At 39.9% G+C, this 24,658-nt stretch overlaps 1 protein-coding gene across 2 annotated transcripts in view; it reads right to left on the bottom strand.

Annotated features, from left to right (window-relative positions):
• Nucleotides 1-24,658, bottom strand: part of PLD5 (phospholipase D family member 5) — a 140,450-nt gene that overhangs the window by 26,623 nt on the left and 89,169 nt on the right. The window contains exons 1-2 of one of the 2 annotated variants that reach the window (XM_051614309.1): nucleotides 13,745-13,789; nucleotides 5,353-5,480 (exon numbers count right to left, since the gene is read on the bottom strand). In XM_051614309.1, coding sequence (XP_051470269.1) covers nucleotides 5,353-5,463 — 111 coding nt within the window. In that variant the 5' untranslated portion in view covers nucleotides 5,464-5,480; nucleotides 13,745-13,789. Of the gene's footprint in view, nucleotides 1-5,352; nucleotides 5,481-13,744; nucleotides 13,790-24,658 lie in introns of those variants that run through there. The other variant, XM_051614307.1, reaches the window with a different exon arrangement.

Raw genomic sequence — 24,658 nt, 5'->3', positions numbered from 1 at the left:
GAACAAACAAGACGAGAGCTTTTGCAACTACGTGGTTTTCTTTCATACCTTCCATCCATACCTTCCATCCCTGCAGGGAGGTGGCTGCTGGCCCAAAGTGGTTGGGCAGAAAGTGAGGTCCCTCCCTGATGCATGGATGCTTATCATTATCTGTCTCAGGCATCAACAGCCCGTGTACCTGCTGCATCCCTTGCTTCCATCTCCTCACAGCAGCCTGATCTCCAGGACCTCCACCACGTCCAGGATCTTTCCTCCAGAAGCCTTTACCTTCTTCTGTAAGGGTCCCCTTCTCTTTTCCAAGACCACTTCTTTCTGGCATCTACTTTTTGGCATGCCGTTCCTCCAATGTAAACCGTTTCCATGCATAACCACAAGGTCTGAGCAGCCTCCTAACTGGTTGTTCTGTCTGATGTCTCTTCAGCAAGTGGAGGACTCTGGATATGCCACTTTCATTTAGTTCAGCTGCTTACAGTCAGACTCCAGCACTTACAGGGAGCAATCAGCAGGCTTCTGCTTGACACCTTTGGGCACTAACCTCCTACATACACCTAGCTACCTATTAATATTAATGTGAAGCTAGTATTAATTTAAGCTACTTTTTTTCCTAAAAGAATATTTAATATTAGCCTGATTTCGCTTCCAGTGAAGACAGCTGGATTATTTTAACTTGTTTCAGTAATTTTCAGTAAGAGCTGATTATTTGTTGCACATAAATGTATTTTTCTCAAGTGGTTCAACTAATTCATCAGAGTGGCTTGCCCACGGGATTCAATTATTCATGCCTGAATAAAACTTCTACAAAAATGTTGTAAGCATGAAGAGCTCCAGAAGTTTTTCTCATGCTGACTGAAAGTTCTGTCTGCAATGCAGACCTCACGCTCCTTAACAGAATTAAGGAGCTAAATGTATTTTCAAGCTTTGCTGGAACTATTGGAGGGAGTAATGAGCAAAAGAAAGATATGACACTTGTGGTTTCCTCTTCCTCTGCATTAATATTATGGACTATAGCAATTTTAATATAACAAATTTATTTTATTGAAGTGCATTAATAAGCTACTTGGTCAAGGAACTAGAGAACAGAATACAGCACATGGCCACCTCAATTGTTATTAATTCAAACCACAGGCAAAAATTGTATATGTAGCTAATTTTAGCCATGTTTGAGCGAATCCTTTTTCAGCCCAACATTTTAACATAGATGAATGTATTTTGCTGAATAAAACTAGACTTGAACGTGGCATTATCTTAAATATATACCTAAGCAGGTTGCACAGCTATGGCCCAAAGACGTTGCTTGGTTTATTCAATGGTTAATGTCTTAACAGGTCAGAGTCTGGGAACTCTTGGAAAATACTTCATCAATTGCATCCATTATCGAATGCATATCCATGAAGTAGAAGGTGGAAGTTGTACAGCTAATCACATGGATTTCCTATATGAAATTAAAGGTTCAAAGTGTGATTTAAAATTTTATCTTCATAATTTTCCTCTTCTAGTATCTCCCTCTAAATCATATATTGAAGGCAGAGTGGCATCACAAAGAACAGGAGGCCACCTCTCCAGAAGTCTTTCATCAAGTTGGTATCACTTTACAAAGAAGCAGCAGAAATAAACTAGGTCAGTAGAAAGATTATTTCACTGATAAAATTTTACACAGCTTATTATACATAAGACAGTGGTACCTATCTAAGAAAGTGGTAAAACTCCTGGCTGTTCATAACGCAGCATTTTTAATCAGTTATGTATTGGGCAATATTAGTCATATATTGCTAACAACAGAAGAAGATGCATCCCTGACACAAAATCTAGGCCTGTTCAAAGATAAAAGAAAAATAAATAATGAAGGAAATAAATATTTAAATAAAATAAATTATGAATGAAAAAACACCTACTTTTTCTAAAATCCCTTTTTTTTTTTTTTTTTTTAGAATCTAAAAAGTATTTTCCATTGCCTGTGGGGTTTGATTTCAGACTGAAACAAATAGCCAGCATAGATTACTTCAGCCAAAATTATTAGAGCTTTGGAAAACTTGCAACCTAACTGAAACCCAATTTTACTTGAAAAGTAGTAATCAAACTTAGTAATAGACTGTGCTGTCAGCTTTGCCCATAATTTCTGAGCAGAGACTCTGGCAAGTATTAAAACTGTGACAGCAAAGGCACAGGGATATATGCAGCTCTAAAGATTTTTGCCTGAGTAATATATGCAGCATACAAAAATTTCTCCTTGATGTAAAAAATTACTTTTGAAGGAAATATTACTATTGCTTCTCATCAGTATATCAATAAAATGGCAACATAACACAGTAAGCCTCATATGAGACTGATTTCTGGTGTCCAGCATATAAATGTAGAGAACTCCCATTAAGATTGCAAAAACAAAGCTGATACCTTTGAACATAGAAGTCCTCGTGTTGTTTTCTAAGGAGCTACTAGAAGTTAAATTACTATTTCAGCTTTAGAGTGAAAGGGTACCAAAAGAAGAATGATGCTAACAGGCTTTTTTGTTTTGGTTTGGTTTGTTTGGTTTTTTTTGTTGTTGTTGTTTTTGTTTAAACCCTGCAAAAGGACAAAAATAGCAATAAAATCCAGTTATATCTAGTACAATGACCTTGCATAAGTATTCTCTAGTATGCTCAGCAGCTGTATGTGAAGTGCTCTGTACTGCTATGCTACAGAAGCATTTCTACATCTTTAAGCCCCTAGCAAACAAGCAGTAAGAAGGCTCTAAAACTATTGCCCAGGGTGAAATACAGTAGAGACCTGCATCTCTAGCGTGACTGCCACACCAGGAAAGCAGGTAGGTAGGTGCCCCTGTATGAATCATGCAGTGCATGAGCCTGAATGCACACAAAGGTTCAGTGCAGACTAAGCAACACACCTGCACGTAGAAAATTCAGAAAAGGCACGTGAAAAGATATGACAAGAAAATCTTAAGCTTTTCGTTGCACTTCAGAAATTATTCCATGTGAAACTGGATGCACTCATATAATTCACACTGGAACTGTGCTGCTGAATAATAAGACATTGTTAGCTACAAGGTGACTGACTCATGCTGGGTATTTTGTTGAAGTGAGAAGACAACTGCTGTGCTTGATAGGCCAAGGTACCATATGTTTCTAGAATAGCAAAGACCTACTTTATCCTTTGATTTACTGTCAAGGTCTAGGAATACCAGTCAAAGTGGTTTGCTGGTTCAATAACCACAGTTCTGTTACTCTTGAAGTCAGATGAACTTTAAAGAGGCTGCATGTGACTAATCAGCAACCCCTTTTTGTGGTCCTTTTGCTGCAGGTAAACCAGGATGTAACAGGGAACATGCATTGGAATCTGCAGCAAGTCCTCTGCCTCTCATGGCAAAACTGCAGAAGCCCTACCTGGCTACTGCAGGCAGCCCAAGTGCAAGGGCATGGGGCATGACACGCCTGGCACTATCTGCTCCGCTGTCTCCCAGTTAAACTCATTCAGACTGTATTGAGAGAAGAGGGATCTGATCCTTCCTTTGCAGCTATGCTGGTACTCTGATAATATGTAGGAAATATGCCTCCCCAGTCAGGGCTTGACTCACCATGGCTTTTAAGATTATGTCCTGTGTGCATGCAAAACACTTTCCTTGGTTTTTGCTCTGTACAAATATTCCTCTGAGCTCCCTCTTATCACTATATATAAAAATACAGTGGTTTATATATATAAACATGCACAGACATGTATAGAAGTTTCCAAATGCACGCATAAAATGATAAAATTAACAGTGAGGAATCACATTTGAAACACTGGCCTGCAAAGAACTTGAGAATTTAATATAGATTGGGACAAGAATTAAGATTTACTTCAGTATATGAAGAACAAGCGTGCAAGGAATTTTATCATCTGTGACAAAGGTCATAACCACAATGATTAAAATATTTTCAACTGATCTGGTAGATGGTCTTCATGGTTCTTATGCTCACTCGTACTCAAAACTCAAATTAGAAGAGGCTTCAAAGATAAAATACAGTATAAACTATTTATAAACTAAATAGTTATGTGAAGAGCTATTTTGTTTATGACATATGAACAGTTTAGATCATAAGGCACAGACAATATATATACTTCAAATTTCAGAACTGCCTAAAAGCCCCAAAGATACATTCTTAATTTGACTAAAAATATGTCATCCTTTTGGCCAAGAGTTTTTCTGGTTTGCTAACAACGTCTTTTCTACATTTTCAGATTCCTTTGTAAACATTCAAAAAAGTTTCCAGTTAAATAAATTAATATACATAGGAAGAGCAAAAATGTGTTTACTTGGCTCTTTTTTTACTAGAATGGTTGTTTTGTTTTTATCCAAACCTTCAGCCTCTTGGCTCAAAACAAACCTTGAAAACTTCAACACAACCAACAACATCCATCTTCTTTACGAAATCATTAGAACCAATGTTCAAAATTATTAATGTGTTTCTGACATTCTGTTCATATGTAGAAAATAAGCTTTCTTACTGCAACTAGTAACTAGGTTTGCTTCTGTTCTCCCCTCTGTTGTGCATTTCAGTTGCTGACATCTAAAAGCAAAGGTTCCACTCCCTAAATATGACCCCACTCCCTAAATATGACGAAGAGCAGTCAGTGATATGTAGCTAAACCAAACATTACAGCTTTTCTTAATCCTGAAATTGCTGGAGAAAGAAAAAAAGCTGCAAGACAAATGAACTTCATTACAGATTAATTACTTCTTCAAAATGGTTATATAGAGTCCTCAGCACTGGTTGTTGGCAGAGGCCTCAGTGTACATTTTTCAACTCTCTTGTTTATGAGGAATCAAAATACGAAATTCTCTCTCTAATATGTACAACCTCCAATACCCTTATGTTATTTGGCTTTCTGTACCCACAAATCTCTTCCTACCCAGAGCTGGTGGGTATTTAAGGGTAATACTCATCTATCTGGAAACATTTCCAAATTGCTTGTCCTTATTTAAATGGCAGATAAGAAGGACTAAGTCATGCATACAACATTACCAGGGAGCTTCTATTGCAGGTTGTTTTCCAACATGTTTGTTCACTTTTATTTTTTTAAATAAGTAAACCAGAATTTAAAATTTTCAAACAATAAAATCATCAGACATTGAGAAAGACAATACTATTTTTAAAATTTTTTAAACAAGGCATAACTGCTGAGGATAGCTATTCCAATGACAAGAAGTAAAATCTATAGTTATCAAAACCATGGCAGCACAGTTTTTAATGCTCACACTGCTGCCAGCAAACTGCCATAAAAAGAAAGCTATTCATCTTCACCTGCTAGCCTCAAAACAAGACTTTTTTCCTCGATACACCCACAAAGGATACAGGATTACTTGTTCAATTAAATTACCTGTCCCAGTGACCTCCAGTCTAGGCTAGCACTTCCAATGTACACGTGCTGTTTATCAACAATCCAGAAAGATGACTGAAGCCGACCTTCGTTATATGCTGACATGTTCATATACAACACCTCAGCACCTAGGATAAAAAAATAAATAGCATTGTTCAAAATAGCATAATTTGTATTAAAAAAAGAAACTGCTTCACATTTCAGGGCTTTGGCTTCCAAAACTAGTGAGGGATGCAATAAAACATACCATTAAGATTTAAGATCAATAATAAGCAGTGTTAGCATCGTACTGTTTAATACCTTAATTACAGTACATTCCAGAAAAACAGGTATAGGGAACATTCCCATGCATTATACTATTTACTTAGTTTTCTCCAGTTTTAGAACCAAATAATTGCTATTTTTTCCCAACACTGTTGGGAAAACCAGTTTATTTTTAAAGGTCTATTCTGTAACTGAAACCTGCTATGCATTATAATAATGACCTTTGAAATAGGAACCCAATTACAGCCCCATTCTGAAAATCAGACTCTGTTCTTGTGCAATGGTTCGAGCAGGTAGCCTACAGTGGGCTGTTGCATGGAACAGACCCCTGACAAGAGGAACATGAGTAGAGAATTACGGAGTGGGGAAGTAAGCAAAGACCTAAAGTATATGTAAATTGCTCTTAATCCTGCTAATCTGGGACATTCAACCAACCACTCTGAATTGTGTGGTTTTAATAAGGATTATAGGCCATAGGAACTACTTGTTGGTTAAAAGCATCTTGTCTTCATCACATCAGTAGGAATATCTGAATCGGCCCCACCAGTATGTTTGCAGGACTAAATCCAGAATACAGTTAATAATAGGAAAGTTTAGGATATTTCTCACATCATTAATCTTCTTTCAGTGCTCCAGTGCTTGTCAGATTAGATGATTAATCCAAATTAATAATTGTTGAAGCTAATTCAGAGTAACCTATTCATCCTCACATTTTAGTCATGACAGCAACTGGGGAAAAGTCACAGTAAAGAGCAGCTGGAGGGCAGTAACGGTACCAGCCACCTGCCATTAAACATTCATGGGATCTTCAGTACCATGAATTCCAGTAGTAGTTGAATATGAGTCACAACTTCAAAAGAATTCCAGGATACCTAGAGAACTAAAACATGTAAATATATTTCTTTTCATCTAACTTCCTATTTCTGATCTTCTAATAAACATATTACTTGCCATTTTAAGCAACAGCTAGCAGGGCTAAATATTCTTTTTTACAATTAAAACTGTAATTCTCACTTGAATTAATGATTCTAGAAGTTCAAACACCAAAAAAAGAAGAAAAAGAACTATCAGGTAAACTGACACCATGAAACATGCAACACAGGATTTTGAGCAAGTAACAGAATTTGATTCACTGTACACTTACATTTGCTGCAAACTTTCCAATCTAGTTATCACCTATCCACAGTCATCTATGGTTAGACACAATTGAATTTTCCAATATTCCTTAGAACATGTTACTGCTTACTTTCAATCCAAGCATTAATAAGCAGAACTGTGATAATTAATGAGGTAATGTGTGTGAAATGGAAAATAAATCAGAAAACATTATAGGAGGTGTTAAATGGTTTTAAATGTTTTCTGATGAACAAACAAAACAATTCCTCCTACTAGCTAAGGAAGCAATTCTGTAAGGTGCTAAACTTTTAGCTGCTTACAGGAAAACCCTGTTTAAAGTAAAGTTTAACATAGCATTTTGCTTTGATCATATTTTCTTTCCATACATCTGATTTGCAACATTATATAGAGTGTCAATTTAACACCCACAACCCACCTACATAAAACAGGCTATAAATGAAATGCTAGGATTTTTTTATAGGAAAGGTAAAACTGTCAGAAGGAACAATGAGCTTCCTTCTCATAACTGAGAGGCTAAAATAAACACAGTTTTAAAACATTTTTTAAATATCCAATGGAAAAAAAAAAAAAATTGTGGTTGCTGATGTTAGAACAGGAAACTATTTAACCAATAATGCTAACATAAGAAATAGCAGACATTGTCAGTAACCTGACACAAAATTCAAAAGATGCCAGGATTCGTGGGCAGTTTAGACTTGGGCACAAGCAGTGGGATGGGACTATCACTCTAAAATATAACCCAGGCTTCAATTACCAAAATACTGCATATAGCACTGCAAGAGAAACTACTACCACACATACTATTAAAATTAAAACCTGGAACCTAATTCCTTTTCTTTCTGGAAAAAAACAACTCATGAGGCTGAGGAAACAGTATCTCCAACTTAATTAACATAAAGTAACACGTTGCAAGCAGCAGCTGTTGTGCAGCCTATTAATGAGCCCTTAACTTTTGACGAAAGGAAACATGCATTTGTATTGATAATTGCCTCTGTTTTAGAAGCCCTTGAGATGTTTTTGTTAAAATAGGCTTATCAGGCCTTCAACACAACCCAGCAGTCCTAGCGTGGTCCACATCCCATGAGGAAGTGGAGTGATCAATATGTGAAATCCTAACAGAACTCTTTACCTTGCTACAGTCTCAATTACACAAAGCTCTTGGTCTACTGAATTCAATCAGAAGGCACAATTTGTAGGCTAGATTGCTAATACAGATTCCAGACTCTTAAAAATTAAATCTAACAATTTTGTTTCACTAAAGATTAAACTGCAGGGTGAGATCTTAGAGAAAACCAGCATTGCCACTTAAAACCCAAGTGGATTTCCCTGTCCCATAAAATTGTGCATTCTAAAGGCTGGGCCAGATTGCCCTTTTTCTGCATGAAAAAAAAGATCCCTGTAGGGATCAAAGCATGTTTTAAGTAACAGACATTTCTCTGAGTACTTATGCTTCTAGGTGGGGAGGTTTTCTATGCTATAGAAGAGGGATAACTGATGTGGTCTGGGATGCATAGAGGGAACCCTATCCTTGAGACTCTGGACCTTCCCCACGTGGTGAGAACACACCTCCTGGGAGGTAATAGGCTGCTGCCCAGCCTCTTGCTTTGTCTCATAGTGGAGGACAACAAGAGAAAAGAATAGCAGTACTGCAAAAAAAAAAAAAAAAGACTTTTCATCAATTTTCAAAAGAAAACCAATTCCCAAAGCAATCCTGTGCAGAAGGAGGATACAAGAAAGTGCCATTTACCATTTCTAGCCTTGCAACCTCTTGCTTGATTCAGCTGCCTGCTTCCAGGCACTCCACTAATGCTGTCATGAAAGCCACAGAGCAAGCTTGGCTTCAAGAACAGGAGTGTAAGGCTAGGACCTTTACTATGCATTTTGAGTCAAAACGCAGTTAGCAGGAGACTTTACACATACACACTCTACAATGATGAGGGGTCATAGAGAAATACACCCTGGCGCAGCTGTGTTGCAGCATGTGCTACCTGTGGATTTTATGCTGCTCAAGCAAGGTCACCAGGCAGCTACACAAACTGGGAGACTTCTTCATCGTAGACTGCAGGAGGCCAAGGCTCATGGGGTTGCCACTCAGCCTCCAGATCTAGGTCTATGCAACAATCTGAAGAAAGTGCACCAGGAGGCTTTGGATCCAAAGCCTGCAAGCAGCCTAGGATACTACCAAGTTGTTCTGGTACAGAAGCAACAACACTAAGCTCAACTACCTCTCCAGTGGATAAGATATTTTTTTTTATAAGAACCAGAAAGAGCAAATGTTTGGGCTGCTATTATCACAGCTGCCTTGAAGCAAACACACAAATTCTGCCTGCAACAGTTTTCAACAGCACCAGTTACAGGCTAAACTTGCTCTGAAGTCAGCAAACATAACGCCCAAGAAACAGAAGCTGCATTTGCTTGTACTACCGCTAAAATCGGCCTTCTGTTTTCACAACTTTCTTCCTTTCACTATAGTGTTTTCAAAACAAGAGAGAAATCAAAATGGGAAAGACTTGACTGAGAGGAGAGCCAGACAGAGGTATCTGGGCAGCTGCTGCAACAATGATGGGTAATTTGAATCACAGAATCTTAGGGGTTGGAAGGGACCTCAAAAGATCATCTAGTCCAACCCCCCTGCCAGAGCAGGATCACCTAGAGTACATCACACAGGAATGTGTCCAGGCGGGTTTTGAATGTCTCCAGCGAAGGAGACTCCACAACCTCTCTGGGCAGCCTGTTCCAGTGCTCTGTCACTCTCACAGTAAAGAAGTTTTTTCTGATGTTTATGTGGAACCTCCTATGCTCCAGTTTGTACCCACTGCCCCTTGTCCTATCACTAGACATCACTGAAAAAAGCCTGACTCCGTCCTCCAGACACTTGCCCTTAACATATTTGTAAACATTGATGAGGTCGCCCCTCAGCCTCCTCTTCTCCAAGCTAAAGAGGCCCAGCTCCCTCAGTCTTTCCTCATAAGGGAGATGTTCTACTCCCTTAATCATCTCTGTGGCTCTGCACTGGACTCTTTCAAGCAGTTCCCTGTCCTTCTTGAACAGAGGCGCCCAGAACTGGACACAATACTCCAGATGCGGCCTCACCAATGCAGAATAGAGGGGCAGGAGAACCTCTCTTGACCTACTAACCACACCCTTTCTAATACACCCCAGGGTGCCATTGGCCTTCTTGACTACAAGGTCACATTGCTGGCTCATGGTCATCCTTCTGTCCACCAGGACCCCCATGTCCCTTTCTTCTACACTGCTCTCCAGCAGGTCAGCCCCCAACCTGTACTGGTACCTGGGTTTTTCTTCTCCAGATGCAAGACTCTACACTTGTCCTTGTTGAATTTCATCAAGTTTCTCCCTGCCCAACTCTCCAGCCTCTCTAGATCTCACTGAATGGCAGCACAGCCTTCTGGTGTGTCAGCCACTCCTCCCAGTTTAGTGGACCGGTCTCAGTACCAAACCCTGAGGGACTCCATTAGTCACAGACCTCCAACTAGATTTTGTCCCATTGACCACAACTCTCTGACTTCTTCCTTTCAACCAGTTCATGATTCCCCTCACTACCTGACCATCAAGACTTCCTCAGTTTATCTACAAGGATGCTGTGAGAGACAGTGTCAAATGCTTTACTGAAATGAAGATAAACCAAAAGATAAATTTGCAACAGGCAAAGCAAGGATAAGAAAATCACCAGGAGCCCTAACCTCATTAGCCTTGCCAGTAGGAAACAGTGCTGCAGCAGAAAAAAAGGTGGAGAGAAATGGAGATACACGATCTGATGGCATGTGTTGGGAATGTGCATTATACAGAGCCCTGGGAGAAAGGGTCATGGAGCCAGGCTGGAACAAGAGAGTTGTAAAGGTGGAGGAGATAAACAGGAGCTTTTGAATGCCTCTCCCATTTTGGGAAAACGGAGCCTGTCACGTTCAGGCTGCAGAGACTCAGCAGGGAGTAGAAAGTGGAGCATATTGGAGTTGTGGAAGCTACACTGAGCTGTAGGTAGGATGGGGGAGTGGGGAGGTTTTAGGGTGATTGCAAAGGAGAAGGGACAACAAAATACAAGGAAGCGCTAGTATATTGTATGAGCATGGCCAGTGTATATTTGCAGTTTGAACCTGACAAATGCTTCTGCATCACATCCAATCCATGGTGGATGTTCCAGCCATCATTTCCCATGTCACCACCAAGCTTGCCACAGTAAGAACAGCTGCCCTCCTCTGCTTACTCCATTCTTGCTGTCCCTCAGTCTCCTTATCACCATTACATACCCTTTGCTCACAGCACTGTTCTTCCCCCCTCTCCTAATTCTGTGTATTCCCAAGCAAATAGTTCCAAGTAATGAGACTTCTAAAGAGGAGTCTGAGAAAGCAAGCTGTGGCCACTCTGCTTCACACTACTGCTGACAGTCACTTGGCATACAAAGATTACACGTTTTGGTCTATACCTTTGGGAGGCTGGCCTCAAGCCAGAGTCAAGAGAAGAACTGACTAGTCCATACCATAAAACCTAGAGCTCACAAGTGCATGCACACTTCAGCATAGCTGGTGCTCAGTCTACATGGCATCTTGCATAGCCTCTTTGAGGGGATATCACGTGTGGGTGGGAGGCAGCACGCACGGCCCTTGCCATTGTGCCATAGATCTGCTCTATTCTTTCAGCTAAACTGAGTTTTCCGCTCAGTATAGATGCAGTTAACCATCATGTGCTAACTCAGAAAGATCAACCAAAGATCCTTCATTACCCCTAGGCCCCAAAACTTATTTTTTATAATACAGTTTGCTCACTAGGATATGGATGTGTACACATACTGATATAAAAAATTACTATCTTCTTCCCTACAATTTTGCAATAAACACTTCCATTTTATTTATTTGCTTACAATGAGAAACCTTAGCACAAAGTACATCCATATTGGGCAGACAAAAGTGATCCAGACACAGGATCAGTTCCCCAGGAATTTTCATGCTTTTTTCTTGACCAATTGCAAAAAAGTTGGGAATTGTTCCAGAGGCCCCATTAGTGTGACCTGCCAGCACGCAGAGGAGAACAAGTACAAAAGCAGAGGAATGCACAACTTGACGACGAAGTTATTTTAGTACGTCTCTGAATGATTAATAGACAAACTAGACTATTTACTGTTTCTGTGCTCTTTATGGAATACTGGATTTGGAATGCAATTTAAAAGTCTGCCTGGCCCCAGAAGCATTAGTGATTCAGACTTATTTTAAAGAGAGATCACTCAAGGATTAATAGGAAAATCTCTATCTTAACTTTGAATCAGCCCTCTGCTCCTCATGCCCCCCCCCCTCCATTTTACTACCAGGACTGAATCCTGCCACTCTAGGATTATGTGCCATTCATCAGTCCAAGCTCCTAGTAATATGTAATTTTTTCTTAAAGTATACAATTAAAACCTTGCTCCCTTTTCTTTAGCAGCTTCTTACACAACTGCCACACACGCAAAATATGAAATCACAGAAATTATGTTGTAGTACAAGCCCAAGCGATCCCCAGAAAGCTTTCTCAATACAATTTTTGTCCACTCTACTTTGGCCAGCCTTAAACTGTAGCACTCAAACTACCTGCATGACAAACTTACCTTCTTTCTGAATGATATTCCCACTCGGTCTCCATGTACAATAAACCATAAACTATGTCCTTCTCAAAACAATACTGGTCCCCAAAGTTAATGCTACCTGTTGTAAAATGAGGCTGTTTCTGATCGAAATATTTTAATGAAAAATTACTGTAATGCTTACTGCTTTATTTTACACCATCTGAGGTCCCTGATACAAAGAAAATTTTGAGAAAAAAGTGCACAGAGAAGAATCTCTGGCGGTAGCTCCAAGGGCCCCTCTGCTCTGCTTCTGGAGAGACGTGGGTGCCTGCAGCAGCCCCTGGAATTGCAATGGACCAGCTCACGTGCTCTGGGCTGCAGCATGGGTGGTTCAAGGAAAACACAAAACACTCCCTGCCCTCTGTGTGCTGCCACTGCTCATCTCCACTGGCACGCTCCCCAGCCAGCTCATGTGTCTGTGCCTGGCTGGAGCTTGGAGAAAAGCCTGCTATGAGAGAGCCTCCCTGAACAGATGGGCAGCAGTCAAAGATCTCCCTGTGGAGTTGTGGTTGTGAAAAGAGAGAGGTCTCCGTGGCTGCAGGCTGACTTCCCAGCCCCCTCTCCAGGCACTGAGCCAGCTTCTTGCCTGGTTCCCTTCCCTACCCTCCCCACCAGACTGTCCTGCATGATCAAGGAGAACAAATATCCTCTATGCTCACTAGTGGGCTTTTTGCTTTGTTTTTCACTCATTTACAATAATTCTGCCACCACAGTCTCAGAAACTGCTCTATCCACAAAGCCAAGAAAGCCAAGAGCTCAGTGTGGGGACAGGAGAGAGCAGGAAGAAAAAGAAACAGTGAGGGATGATCATTACAAACCCCAGCTCTCTGTCTGAAAACAAAGTATTACAGAATTGCAACTGTCACAGTTAATAACAACAAAACCCAAACCAGTAACAGTGGCATGAACAGATCTCATTTCCAGCAACTCTTCTTCCCTCCAACACCTTCCCAGTTGTGCTCACGTAGCTTTTTCTGGGTTAAAGGAATTAATTGGATGAGAAAATGGATCCAGATTAAAAGTTAATAAAAATAAAATTATTAGTTTAGATGAAGAGCAATTCACTAGTCCAGCTCACCACATGGCTACAATTTTTCTGGCACAACTGAAGGCCCAAGGCAAGTGTGGGAATCAGTGGCTTGTGTCTGGGTGTGATGAGATGCAGAACTGCTTATGCCAGTGCTGCCATTTAAAGGTACACCCACATAATCACAGCCTCCATTCCTCTCAGAATCAGATCTCTGAGAAATTCAAGGTGGCAAGCCCCACTACTTGTTTGCTTTTTATCTTGCATAACCATTTGCTGTGTGCAAATAAAGCAGATAGGAGGGCAATGCTGGCATTTGCTTGGGATGACATTTCCCACGCGCTTACACAGGGCTCCGCAGTGACATGGAAGATCCAGAGAAGACCTGTCAGGGGATCCTCATGTGTGCAGAGTTTGCTCACTGGATGCAGGATGGCAGATCCTTGAGAACAAAGGAAAGGTCAGAATTAATTTATTTCAATTGCTTGTTTAACTTCAGTGACATCTTGGGAGCTAGTTAGTTCCCAAGGCAACATTTATCTAAATATGCCCTTACAGTGGTTTTGAAGATATGGAACGTTGGCCTTTGTTGCTAGTCCAAGTAATCAAAACACCCGTTTCTCAGCAAAGTACCTGCTGTACACAGAGTTCAGTGTAAAAGTGTTACGGCTCTCACCCGTGTGAATGCATTTTGTGCTGCCTGCTGCACCCTTTTGATTTACTCAGTAGAAAAAATGGACATATAACCAAAACACTTCCCACCCCTTGTCACAGGGGAGACATAAGAGAGGCCTGGCATTTCCTTGGAATACTCAACCACCCAGCCAAACATGATTTCTAATTTACTGACAAAAAGCCAAAGGTCCATCTTAATGCAGGGTAGGCAAACCATGACAAGTACAACAGCATAGAGATAAAAGGTCTCCTCTTTACCCACAGAATTGATACAGCACAGGCACACTCCACTTCCCTAAGAACAGCAGGTAGCTGAGCTGATTAATCACCTGTATGCATGTTTAATTAATCTGTGCACAAATATTAGACTGCAAACAAGGAAGAAACTCATAGATTTCAAGTCCTTTCAAAGATGAAAATCCACTTTCCAGAGCTAACTTGTGGCTTTCTCATTTTCACCCAAAAGACAAAGTACTTCCATAAATCCATAAAGCACTGAGATTCCATAAGGAAAACCACAAAATACAGTGCAGCCCATGTTAAAACCCCCAGTATTTAGAAACAGAATTTGAAGCCTGATACCCTTTTCTCTAATGCAGAATAACAACATGAATTTAAGAAGTAAATTAAACTTTTTCTCCCATAGGTTTTTATTATTTTCAGTCATAATTCTTCCATTTCTTTCAACTTTTTTATTAAAACCTGTAGTGTGTACTTGATTTTTCATTAAATATTTTTGTTACTGTAAAATTTTAGATTGTACATTTTCTAACAGAAAATGTCTCTTCTGTTCTTACAAAAGACATCCATGTTACCATGTCTTTGGAAGGCTCATGCTGCCACCTAGTAAATATATGATAAGCAAGTACCCCACAACTGCACGCAGCCAACACTACCTTTCATTATACGTAACAAGTCATGAAAGCAGACATGCTTCAACTCCACACTTTCACAGCTGGATTTCATCTCTGAAGTCAGTGATTTCTGTACTATATCTGCTATAGAAACCCTTACTCATTGGGACAAAGTTTAGGACTCCCATTTTAGACTACTTAAAAAATTAAATTTAGTTGGTGAACAAGAATCTACCATAACTTAAAACTTTACTCTGTCATCAGTATTTTTCAACCAAATTTCTACTTCTTCTTGAGCCATTTAAATGATTTCACATCAATAATCATAGATTATTTTGAATAAAACTTTGAATAATGAGAGCACTGATGATCAGTTCAATTCTCTCCCATTAGCAGAACTCAGCTTTCCTCTGAATAGCATTTTCTGAGAATAAATCTGTCATGTGAGTCTGGCAATTCAGTAGAGTCTGTAAAATAACTAGTGTATAACAAAGCTTAAAAAAAACAGAACTCCACATCTTTTTTGCCCTTCATTATTGGAGAGTAGGCTGCTCATTTACTAGATGAAGCTATAAAAGTGATTGCTTTAGAGATTGGGAAAAGTAATTTTCTTAGTTGATTCCGGCAGCAAAGCGTATTACTGCTTAAAGGAGAACTGTAATGCTATAAATAAAAGCATTAATAAAGTTGGATTGTGGCTTTCTTTCTCTGCCTAATTATAATTGCATACATTTTTACTGTAAAAGAAGTCTATTTTAAATATAATAAAGAGATTAGTAAACTCACACACTCCTTACCCCACTCCCCTTCAAAGACTCTTTACTTGGATTAGCATTATGAACCACTAGATTTGTTTACATTCTTCTTAGATGAAACATCCAAGAATTCTGACACATTTTTTTCATCTCTACACATGAGGAATTAGAATAAAAACCTTCTATAAATGATCAAGGCTAAATGCCCACCAAAAAATCATTTATCCCTATATTCTCTTTTATTTATCAACATGATTTCATTGTGATATTGATGTATTTTAAAACCATCAATATTGTTAACAGTTCCTTCTAAATGTGCTGACTAGCAATAACAAAACTTGTATAATCATTCTGAAAATGTGGTCCTGAGACACCTGTAGGTCTGCTTTGGGTTCTGTTGGTTTGCTTCCTGTGAAGGAGAAATGTCAGCTCTGGAAGTTGAGGAAAAAGTGCTGCAGGGCAAGCAAAGAGAAAAATGTGCCACTTCAGAGGGCAGTATTATTTGGTCCTAAGCTACTGCTTTTTAGTTTTACAATACCTTCATAATAGAATTGATTGGCATGTGTTTGTCTTTTTCTGCACTTCCATTAGCTGATTCTTTGAGCACCCCTTGAGTATTGTCTCCAGGCTACCAAGAGCATTAGCGGACCTGGCCACGGCCATGCAAGGAAAGCAGAGGCACAGCCAGCACTTCGGTCTGTCAGTGGCACAGTTGTTCCCTTTTACTACTTATCCTCACATATCTCTTGGCATCTTTCCTTACCTCTTTACTTTGATCCTATTGTCCTAACTGGTCAGCCTTTGACTTTCCTATTTTTTTTCACATTAGTCCTACCTTAATTCCAATTATTTTTCTCCCCTTTCATCTATGTTGTCATAAGCCCATCAAGAACAAGAAAGGCTTTGCCTTTTGCCAGCATTCTTTTCTGATGTTTTCCTAAATTACTCAAGTTTTTTGTTTCTGCCTCTTTAATCGGATTATTTCCTCCCTTTTATTTAATTTTCCCTACCTCTTGCACCTCACATATTTTTTCCTCCCTCTCCTTCACTCTCTCTAACTTAATTCTCAGTTCATCATTTCACTCTTGCCCTTTCCTACTCCTTCATTATTTCATTTCTCACATATATACTTGCAGTTACTCATTCACTCCCCCACTCTCCAGTTACTTGAGGAACATCCTTTATTCTCTAACTACACAAGCAGCATGAAATATTCTCCAAGCCTTTATAAATACACTTGTGGAAATAATATTTTTTTTTCTTATGAGTTTTAAGGCTAAACACAGTTTTGGGGTGCCCAGTTTGTTCCTAATTTATTTTAATTAGCATCTACTAGAACTCCTGCAGGTATTAACTCATTATTTACAACCCACGGGCAGACAAAGATTACTGATGGTCATTTCAAATTTGGTTCTCTGTACATTTCTTCTCGCCTGCTTAGTCCAAACAACAACTGAAGCCAAGATTTTGTTTCTTACCATGGGTTTAAGGTTCTTAAAAGTACAAGGCACTTCTACAGTCTCTCTCTTTTTTTTTTTTAAATAAAAGTAAGCATGTAGACTAGACACTGCAGCTCTGCTGTACCAGACTGAAGTCCCATACTTGATTTACCATTGTTCTGACCAACCTGTCAGATGCATTTTTGAGGGCTCATTCTGGTTTTGCCACATAGATACTTCATACATTAAAATGGAGACACTTTGAAGAGAGAAATTCTCATGCTCCAATGTTAAAAGCAGAAAAAAAACATACAGTGCACTGAGGAAAAATAAAAAGCACATGAGGAATAAATGCTTTGTCTTTGAGGAAATACATAGGGGATAATACAAATCAATAGCTTATCAGTTAGCAACTTTTTATCGCAGATTGACTTTCATCCAAACAGCTTATTTGAAATGTAGAAAGCAAAATAAAAGGCAGTCTCAAATCCACAGATTCCGTCTTACCAGCTGGGTGAAGGACACATACAATATGCAGTCAATAAAAGTGACAGCATGCTGAAACCATCGAGGATTTTAGTATCCCAGAGGGACTAGACCACAAATAATGTCACATTTCTCCAGTGTAAATATCAGCAACTGTCTGCGAAGGACAAGAAAATAGCTATATCACTCCCTCGTGACATCTTGAGCTGGTGGAGAACCAGGTTGGTAGGACTCCCTTTTCTTCTCCAAACCACATAGGACATAGAGGATTAGTTTGAGGACACTAAAAGACAGAGACCGACCAGTTCAGAGCTATCTGGGACTGCAGCAAGGCACCAGACAGGGGCTGCATAACTGGACTGCTTGCAGCAGCACACAGGGAACCCTATGAAAGTGAGGCCAGAAGGCAGCATTAAGTCCCAACAATCGCATTGTGAACTTGGTGCCAATCCCTTCAAGGCACTCATTCAAAGCTGCAGGAGAAAGTGCTGCCCTGATTTCAGAAGCCCATCTGAACTAGCTAACTGGAGACATATCTCAGAAGGCCTGACGGATGAGTGTGGGTGTAGCAGGACACTCCACCTCTCAATATGCCTGCCTCAGTTTCCCTCTATTATTCCCTCACAGTTTTGCAGGCCCAGGCCTGGAGTGGAAAAATTCCCATGAGAAAGACAAGAAGGGTCTAGAAAGCTCTGAGCTGGCAACAACCTTGAAAGGTACAAACAGGGAGGAAGCTGATGTTCATAACACCAGCTACTCTCCGGTGTTGGAGAACACAGAGCTCAGCCTAGTCACAACTAGGCCCAGTATGGAGATACAGTAAGAATGAACATATAATGGTGAATGAACATATATTGGTGATCAGGTAGTGAGATGGATCAAGAACTGGTTGAAAGGAAGAAGTCAGAGAGTTGTAGTCAATGGGGCAGAATCTGGTTGGAGGTGTGTGACCAGTGGAGTCCCTCAGGGGTTGGTACTGGGACCGGTGTTGTTCAACATCTTCATCAACGACCTGGATGAGGGTATAGAATGTACCCTCAGCAAGTTTGCTGATGACACTAAGCTGGGAGGAATGGCTGACACACCAGAAGGCTGTGCTGCCATTCAGAGGGACTTAGACAGGCTGGAGAGTTGGGCGGGGAGAAACATGATGAAGTTCAACAAGGGCAAGTGTAGAGTTCTGCATTTGGGGAAGAAAAACACCATGCACCAGTACAGGTTGGGGGCTGACCTGCTGGAGAGCAGTGTAGGAGAAAGGGACCTGGGAATCCTGGTAGACAGGAGGATGACCATGAGCCAGCAATGTGCCCTTGTGGCCAAGAAGGCCAACGGCATCCTGGGGTGCATTAGAAAGGGTGTGGTTAGTAGGTCAAGAGAGGTTCTCCTACCTCTTTATTCTGTATTGGTGAGGCCGCATCTGGAGTATTGTGTCCAGTTCTGGGCCCCTCAGTTCAAGAAGGACAGGGATCTGCTTGAGAGAGTCCAGCGCAGAGCTACAAAGATGATTAAGGGAGTAGAACATCTCCCTTATGAGGAGAGGCTGAGGGAGCTGGGTCTCTTTAGCTTGGAGAAAAGGAGACTGAGGGGTGACCTCATTAATGTTTACAAATACGTAAAGGGTGAGTGTCAGGGAGATGGAGTTAGGCTTTTCTCAGTGATGACCAGTGATAGGACAAGGGGTAATGGGTGGAAATTGGAGCATAGGAGGTTCAAGGTGAATATGCGAAAAAATTTTTTTACTGTGAGAGTGACAGAGCACTGGAACAGGCTGCCCAGGGAGGTTGTGGAGTCTCCTTCACTGGAGACATTCAAAACCCACCTGGATGCGTTCTTGTGTGATGTGCTCTAGGTGACCCTGCTCTAGCAGCGGGGGGTTGGACTAGATGATCTTTTGAGGTCCCTTCCAACCCCTAAGATTCTATGATTCTATGATTCTATGATAAACAAAAGAGTTTGCTTGGTGAGAACAGGGCCTTCATGCTTTTTCTTACTTTTTTCCTTTCATTCCCCAATGAGAGACTTTGGAGGTGCAGCTAAATAGTTAAATGACAGCAGTGAATCCATTTTATTCTATAAAAGCCCAGTCTCATCTTTGATTAGCAGACTTCCTGTACACTTTCCCAGGAGGTTGCTGGACCTTCTCCTGGCCAAGGGTGAGAGATATTAACTCCTTTATTGTCTTTATTAGCAAACTTAAGCAATTTGTTAAACAATTTGTCATCATTAAGTTTTAAGATTATAGGATCCTTTAAAGTCAATAGTTGTGGTTGAGACCTAGTATAAAATTTGGTAATAAGTAGGTTGTCAACATTTTAATGGTTAACCTCTGTTGTTTGATTTAACTGCTAGTAGTATGTTTTGTTGTTAAGATATCTTTTGCTTTCTAATCTTTGCTGCTGTTCCAGTTCCCCAGTTCCCTACAGTTAAGACTGTGCTTGTGCCTCCTAAAGGGTTAAGACTCCGGCATCATATGCAATAAACGTCAATCAGTGCATGTACATCTCATCTGCTATCTCATCCCATTCAGGGCAATCTGTGCTTGTGCTTTCTAAGGTTTAAAATCCCGGTGTCGTATGCAATAGTCCTCAATCAGTGCATATATACCTCATCTGCCATCTCATCCCATTTGGGACAGTGGGGCAGCAAGACAAGAGGCAGAAAGGGAAAGCAATTAGATTTGCACTATAAAATGTGTGTAAACAGGAAATTATAATGACTTGATGGTGAATATGGCTGAATACTGACATGAAGTATGGTGAACTCATAGGCAAGCAGGCATCTCCTGCATGAAAACAATGAAAGATCAAACTGAAGGAAATACTGGACACTAACAAGATCATATGAAGCACAGAAGACAGTTCTGCTGGGACAGGGGAGGATCAGATTCATGGAACAGAAACTACTGCTGTAGAACCTCACACTTGTGCGTTATAAAAGACAAAATGAATGGAGCAAATAAAGCTAGAATTCAAGAGAAAAAGAATAGTCTCATATTTCAAGTTGCTTGAAATTACCCAGAATATTTACATTCCACAACTGATGTTCCACAAAGCCACTCTGCATGAGAAAGGCCAAGGCAGGGCAGGCAATCATCTCATTTTATGAGGACTCAGTTTGAGCCTTTGGGGTCTAATCCTATTCACAATTACATTGAAACATGTTAAGCACTACATGGTGATAAATACTCTTAAAAAAATCAACCAGAACAACCTACAAATTGGTGTACCACAAACTGAAATAAGAATAAATGAATGTTTTGGCTCTTACCTGTGTCTTTTGTTCTTCATCTATAAGATGGGAACTAAGCTATTCTTCTATTTTCTGTGAGCATCATGAATAATTATAATTAATTATTCATGAAGCACTCATATTTCAGAGGTAATAGCACAGGAAAAAAAAGAAACAAGTTTGTCCCCACGAGGTCTTGACCAGTGTTCAGTAAAGGAAAGAAGAGACAACACAATGAAAATTATAGTGAAATAAAATATTCTGCACATGCTTACGTGAGCTTAAGTACCCCTGTGTACTGAATTTGATACGGTCCAGCAGGAAGAAGGTAATGTCACATTCAACTGAAGTCTGTATCACAACTGTGAACAGCTTGATGGTATGAAAATACATGATAGAGAGCATATTTTTACATACAATAAATGATTGCTTCATGGACCAATCAGAGAATGCATAAGCTAAGAAGCTACTCCTGATGTCTTTCAAGCAATGCGTAATACTGATTTAAGCTGCAACTATAAAAAAGGCCCTCTAAGGATGACCACAGTGTACTCCAGCTCACTCTTTTTGTAACAACAACATCTGCATCCCACAAGCACATTCTGGTAATTTATGCTATGAGAAAATCAAAGGCCAAAGAGAAAAACCTCTACTGGTTTCCTGATAATACTTCAAAACATTTTAATAGAGGCTCAGCATAAAGGGATATGATTTCCAAACCAAATACACTCCCCTCCCAAGAGATGATGCAAGGACAGTTAAAAGAGAAGCTAAAGAAGAACGTTAGAGATAAAATGGTATCCCCTTCAATACATAGCTTTGAGTCCAAGTGAGAAAAGAAAAGACAGGAAAGAGAGAATAGTAAAATTAACTCAGACAAGCTAATTGTGAAAGATGGTCCTAGCAGCTCTTACCAGCTCTTCCAGTAGGTAGGAACTTGCATGCTATCCATATGTCACAACTAATTACTGCTAATGCCATCCATTATTGGTTCCTCTGTACTAAAAAGTGTCAGTGACTCAAACCAACTGCTCCCACACAGTAAGAATCCATTCCAGCATGTAACCTATCAAGCAAGATTTGGAGCCAATCCCTGTGGTACGACTCTGCTTCATTGGACCTGACTTGTTACTACCAGACAAAAGCCATTTGGCTGTTCACAAGATGGCTGGATTATCAACATTCATAATTGTGCTGGAGCTGAAGAAATACAAAAGTGCCTATTCCTGCCAAGTCCAGGAACATACACACATTAGTAACAGACTCAAGTGCAAGGACATTTGTTAACTGAAATGATGTACTAAAAACACTGATCAATCAATCGTGAACTCAATTACAAACTTCAAAGCAGAAGAATTATTATATCATTTCTACTAAACACCTAGTATCTCAAAAGTGCCTTATGGTACGTTTAGCCTCAAATCATTAAGAAAAATGTAACATTATTTACCTATGCTGTCACAGTTTGAAACAATGGCTACAGATATTGGAAAGCATGTGACTGATACTTTATAATGCAAAAGTACACATTACCAATGGCGAGGGTACTGTCCTTGGAAACACAACCATTCCTCTCAGCAAAGATAATATTTTTTAAGTGAAGTCTACAGATACAGATGCCATAGAGCTTAGAACTGGAATTTATTGCTTGCTCTGGCGTTCTCAAAGTTTTTGGCTTAAGTGAGCCTTTTCCCCTCTCCCTCTTTGCAAAACAAGCCAGGGCTCTGGTTGCTTTCAGAATTTATAGCAAGAGGTTTTTCTGTTGTGGGTTCCTCTTCTGGTTGAGAATGTGAGAGTCTCATACTGCTCTAATTCTCTCATGCTAGAGCACTCTGTAAGGCAGGCCATTCCCAAATCTTCTTAAAGACGGTGGGCTTCGAACTCCTAAGAGAATATAAGCTGTTCCACATTGTCATCTGTTATGGTGCCTAATCTGGGGACACCTGTGCGTCCAGTAGAAGTTTTATTCCCAGATTAGGCATCTAGTTTCCTACAGAACCTAAAATAGAAACTGGACTATCACCGGTTTTTATATATATATAATTTTTTATACTTTTTTTTTTTTTTTAATCTAATAGACTAGGTAGCAGGCAATACCAATGGATGGTATTTTGTTTATCCCAGCCTCTCATTTGGAATTGCACAGAAGAATCAAGACTTCAATGAAGTATCAAAATCCTGTCCCACATTCAAAATCTTAAAACAACTCTTTCACAAATAAAGGCAAGATATCTCTTTCAGAATCTACCTGGTGGCAATAGAAGGAGCAGAAGCAGAGCAGGGACTGGAAGCTAGGTTTCTTCCATTCCAAATTATAGTGTGACTACCACAGTTATCTTTAATAATACTAATCTCTTAATAAAGAGATTACAAGATTTTCTACAGGCTGATAGAACTCGAATAGGATGGACCAAGGGAGCGCCACTACAGGACACCCTCAGCACTTTCCAGTGCTTAGTGATTGCAAACTCTGTTTCACAAAGTTTAAAATTTTCAATACTAGCTTAATTTTTTATTATTTTTTTTTGTCACGTGCTTAGTAAGGTAGACAGCTCTTCTTCAACATGACATTTTACAAACCTTCAGACAGAGCAGGATTTTTAACTCAATCTTCAGCAACTCGGGCAGTTGCCTCTATGTTAGGTAGATCTTGAATGCGTGAATTTCTGATGCGAAACTGGTAGCTGCATCTTCCTTTTAAGATGAGATACAACTAATTTTGGAAATTCTGCTTGGTATTTCTCCTTATGCAGAACTCTGTTGAAGTTATTATGCAGGTTTTAAGAGGTAGAGAACATAACAAGATCTTTCTCTTGGAATTGGCTTGTCAGAGGCTGAAAATTGTTTAAAAAACAGGAAATTCTCTCCAGCATCAACTAATCAAATCTAAATCAAAACATTCATCTACTCTGTTGTAAATACCCAAGGAGTATAAAATAATAATAAAAAAGGAACAAGGCCTGATGCATAATAAACCAAAATATAAAAATAAATTTTTAATCAGATATCAAAGGCCTTGCCAGTACAATTTTCATTAACTGCCTTTTGAGATCTCATATTTTAAGGTATGTCTTGGGCAGAGTTTTACAAAAATATCAACTTTTAAAATCTGAAAGGAATGGAAGAAGGGATTTCTCCTCCTCTGTTCTCATCCACCTTTGTTTAACTCTGTAAAACTCAGATTCAAATTTCTTGCTTCTCTGAAGGGGACTCATCTCTAGTCAACTGGTCTTCTCAAAGGATCCTTCTTACTTGTTCCTGAAAAATTGCATTGAGAAAAATTAGTCTACTTTTGGTACTGCTGTACATTAAAAGAGCAGGAGCTTATCCCATCTTCAATACCCTTCCCTCTCACACAGTCTTGAAGAATCCAGACTAGGAAAGACTGATCAAGAAAGCAATGGAGAAACTCCATTCAATGCCTTGCATAAAGCCATCAACTGAACTTCAGCTCTCAAGCGCACTTTTTACACTTCTATGGAACGTGCATCAGACCAACCCCCACCTCACTAAAAAGTCTTTTCATGTAGATGTAGAGACCTGCAATGTCTCCCCTTAGCCTTCTTTTTTTCCAGCTAAACGAATCCAGTTCCCTCAGGTACCCCTCATAAGACTTGTGTTCTAGACCCTTCATCAGCTTCATTGCCCTGAACACAGTATTTGAGATGCCCCCTCACCAGTGCTGAGTACAGGGGGACAATCACTTCCCTAGTTCTGCTGGCCACACTATTCCTGATACAAGCCAGGATGCAGTTGGCCTTCTTGGCCACCTGGGCAGATTTCTGGCTCATGTTCACCTGGCTCTTGATCAACACTGCCGGGTC

This window comes from Apus apus, chromosome 3, assembly GCF_020740795.1.
Source record: "Apus apus isolate bApuApu2 chromosome 3, bApuApu2.pri.cur, whole genome shotgun sequence".
Classification (NCBI taxonomy): domain Eukaryota; kingdom Metazoa; phylum Chordata; class Aves; order Apodiformes; family Apodidae; genus Apus; species Apus apus.
The sequence above is the reverse complement of the archived record's forward strand: the minus strand, read 5'-3'. Positions and strand labels throughout refer to the sequence as shown.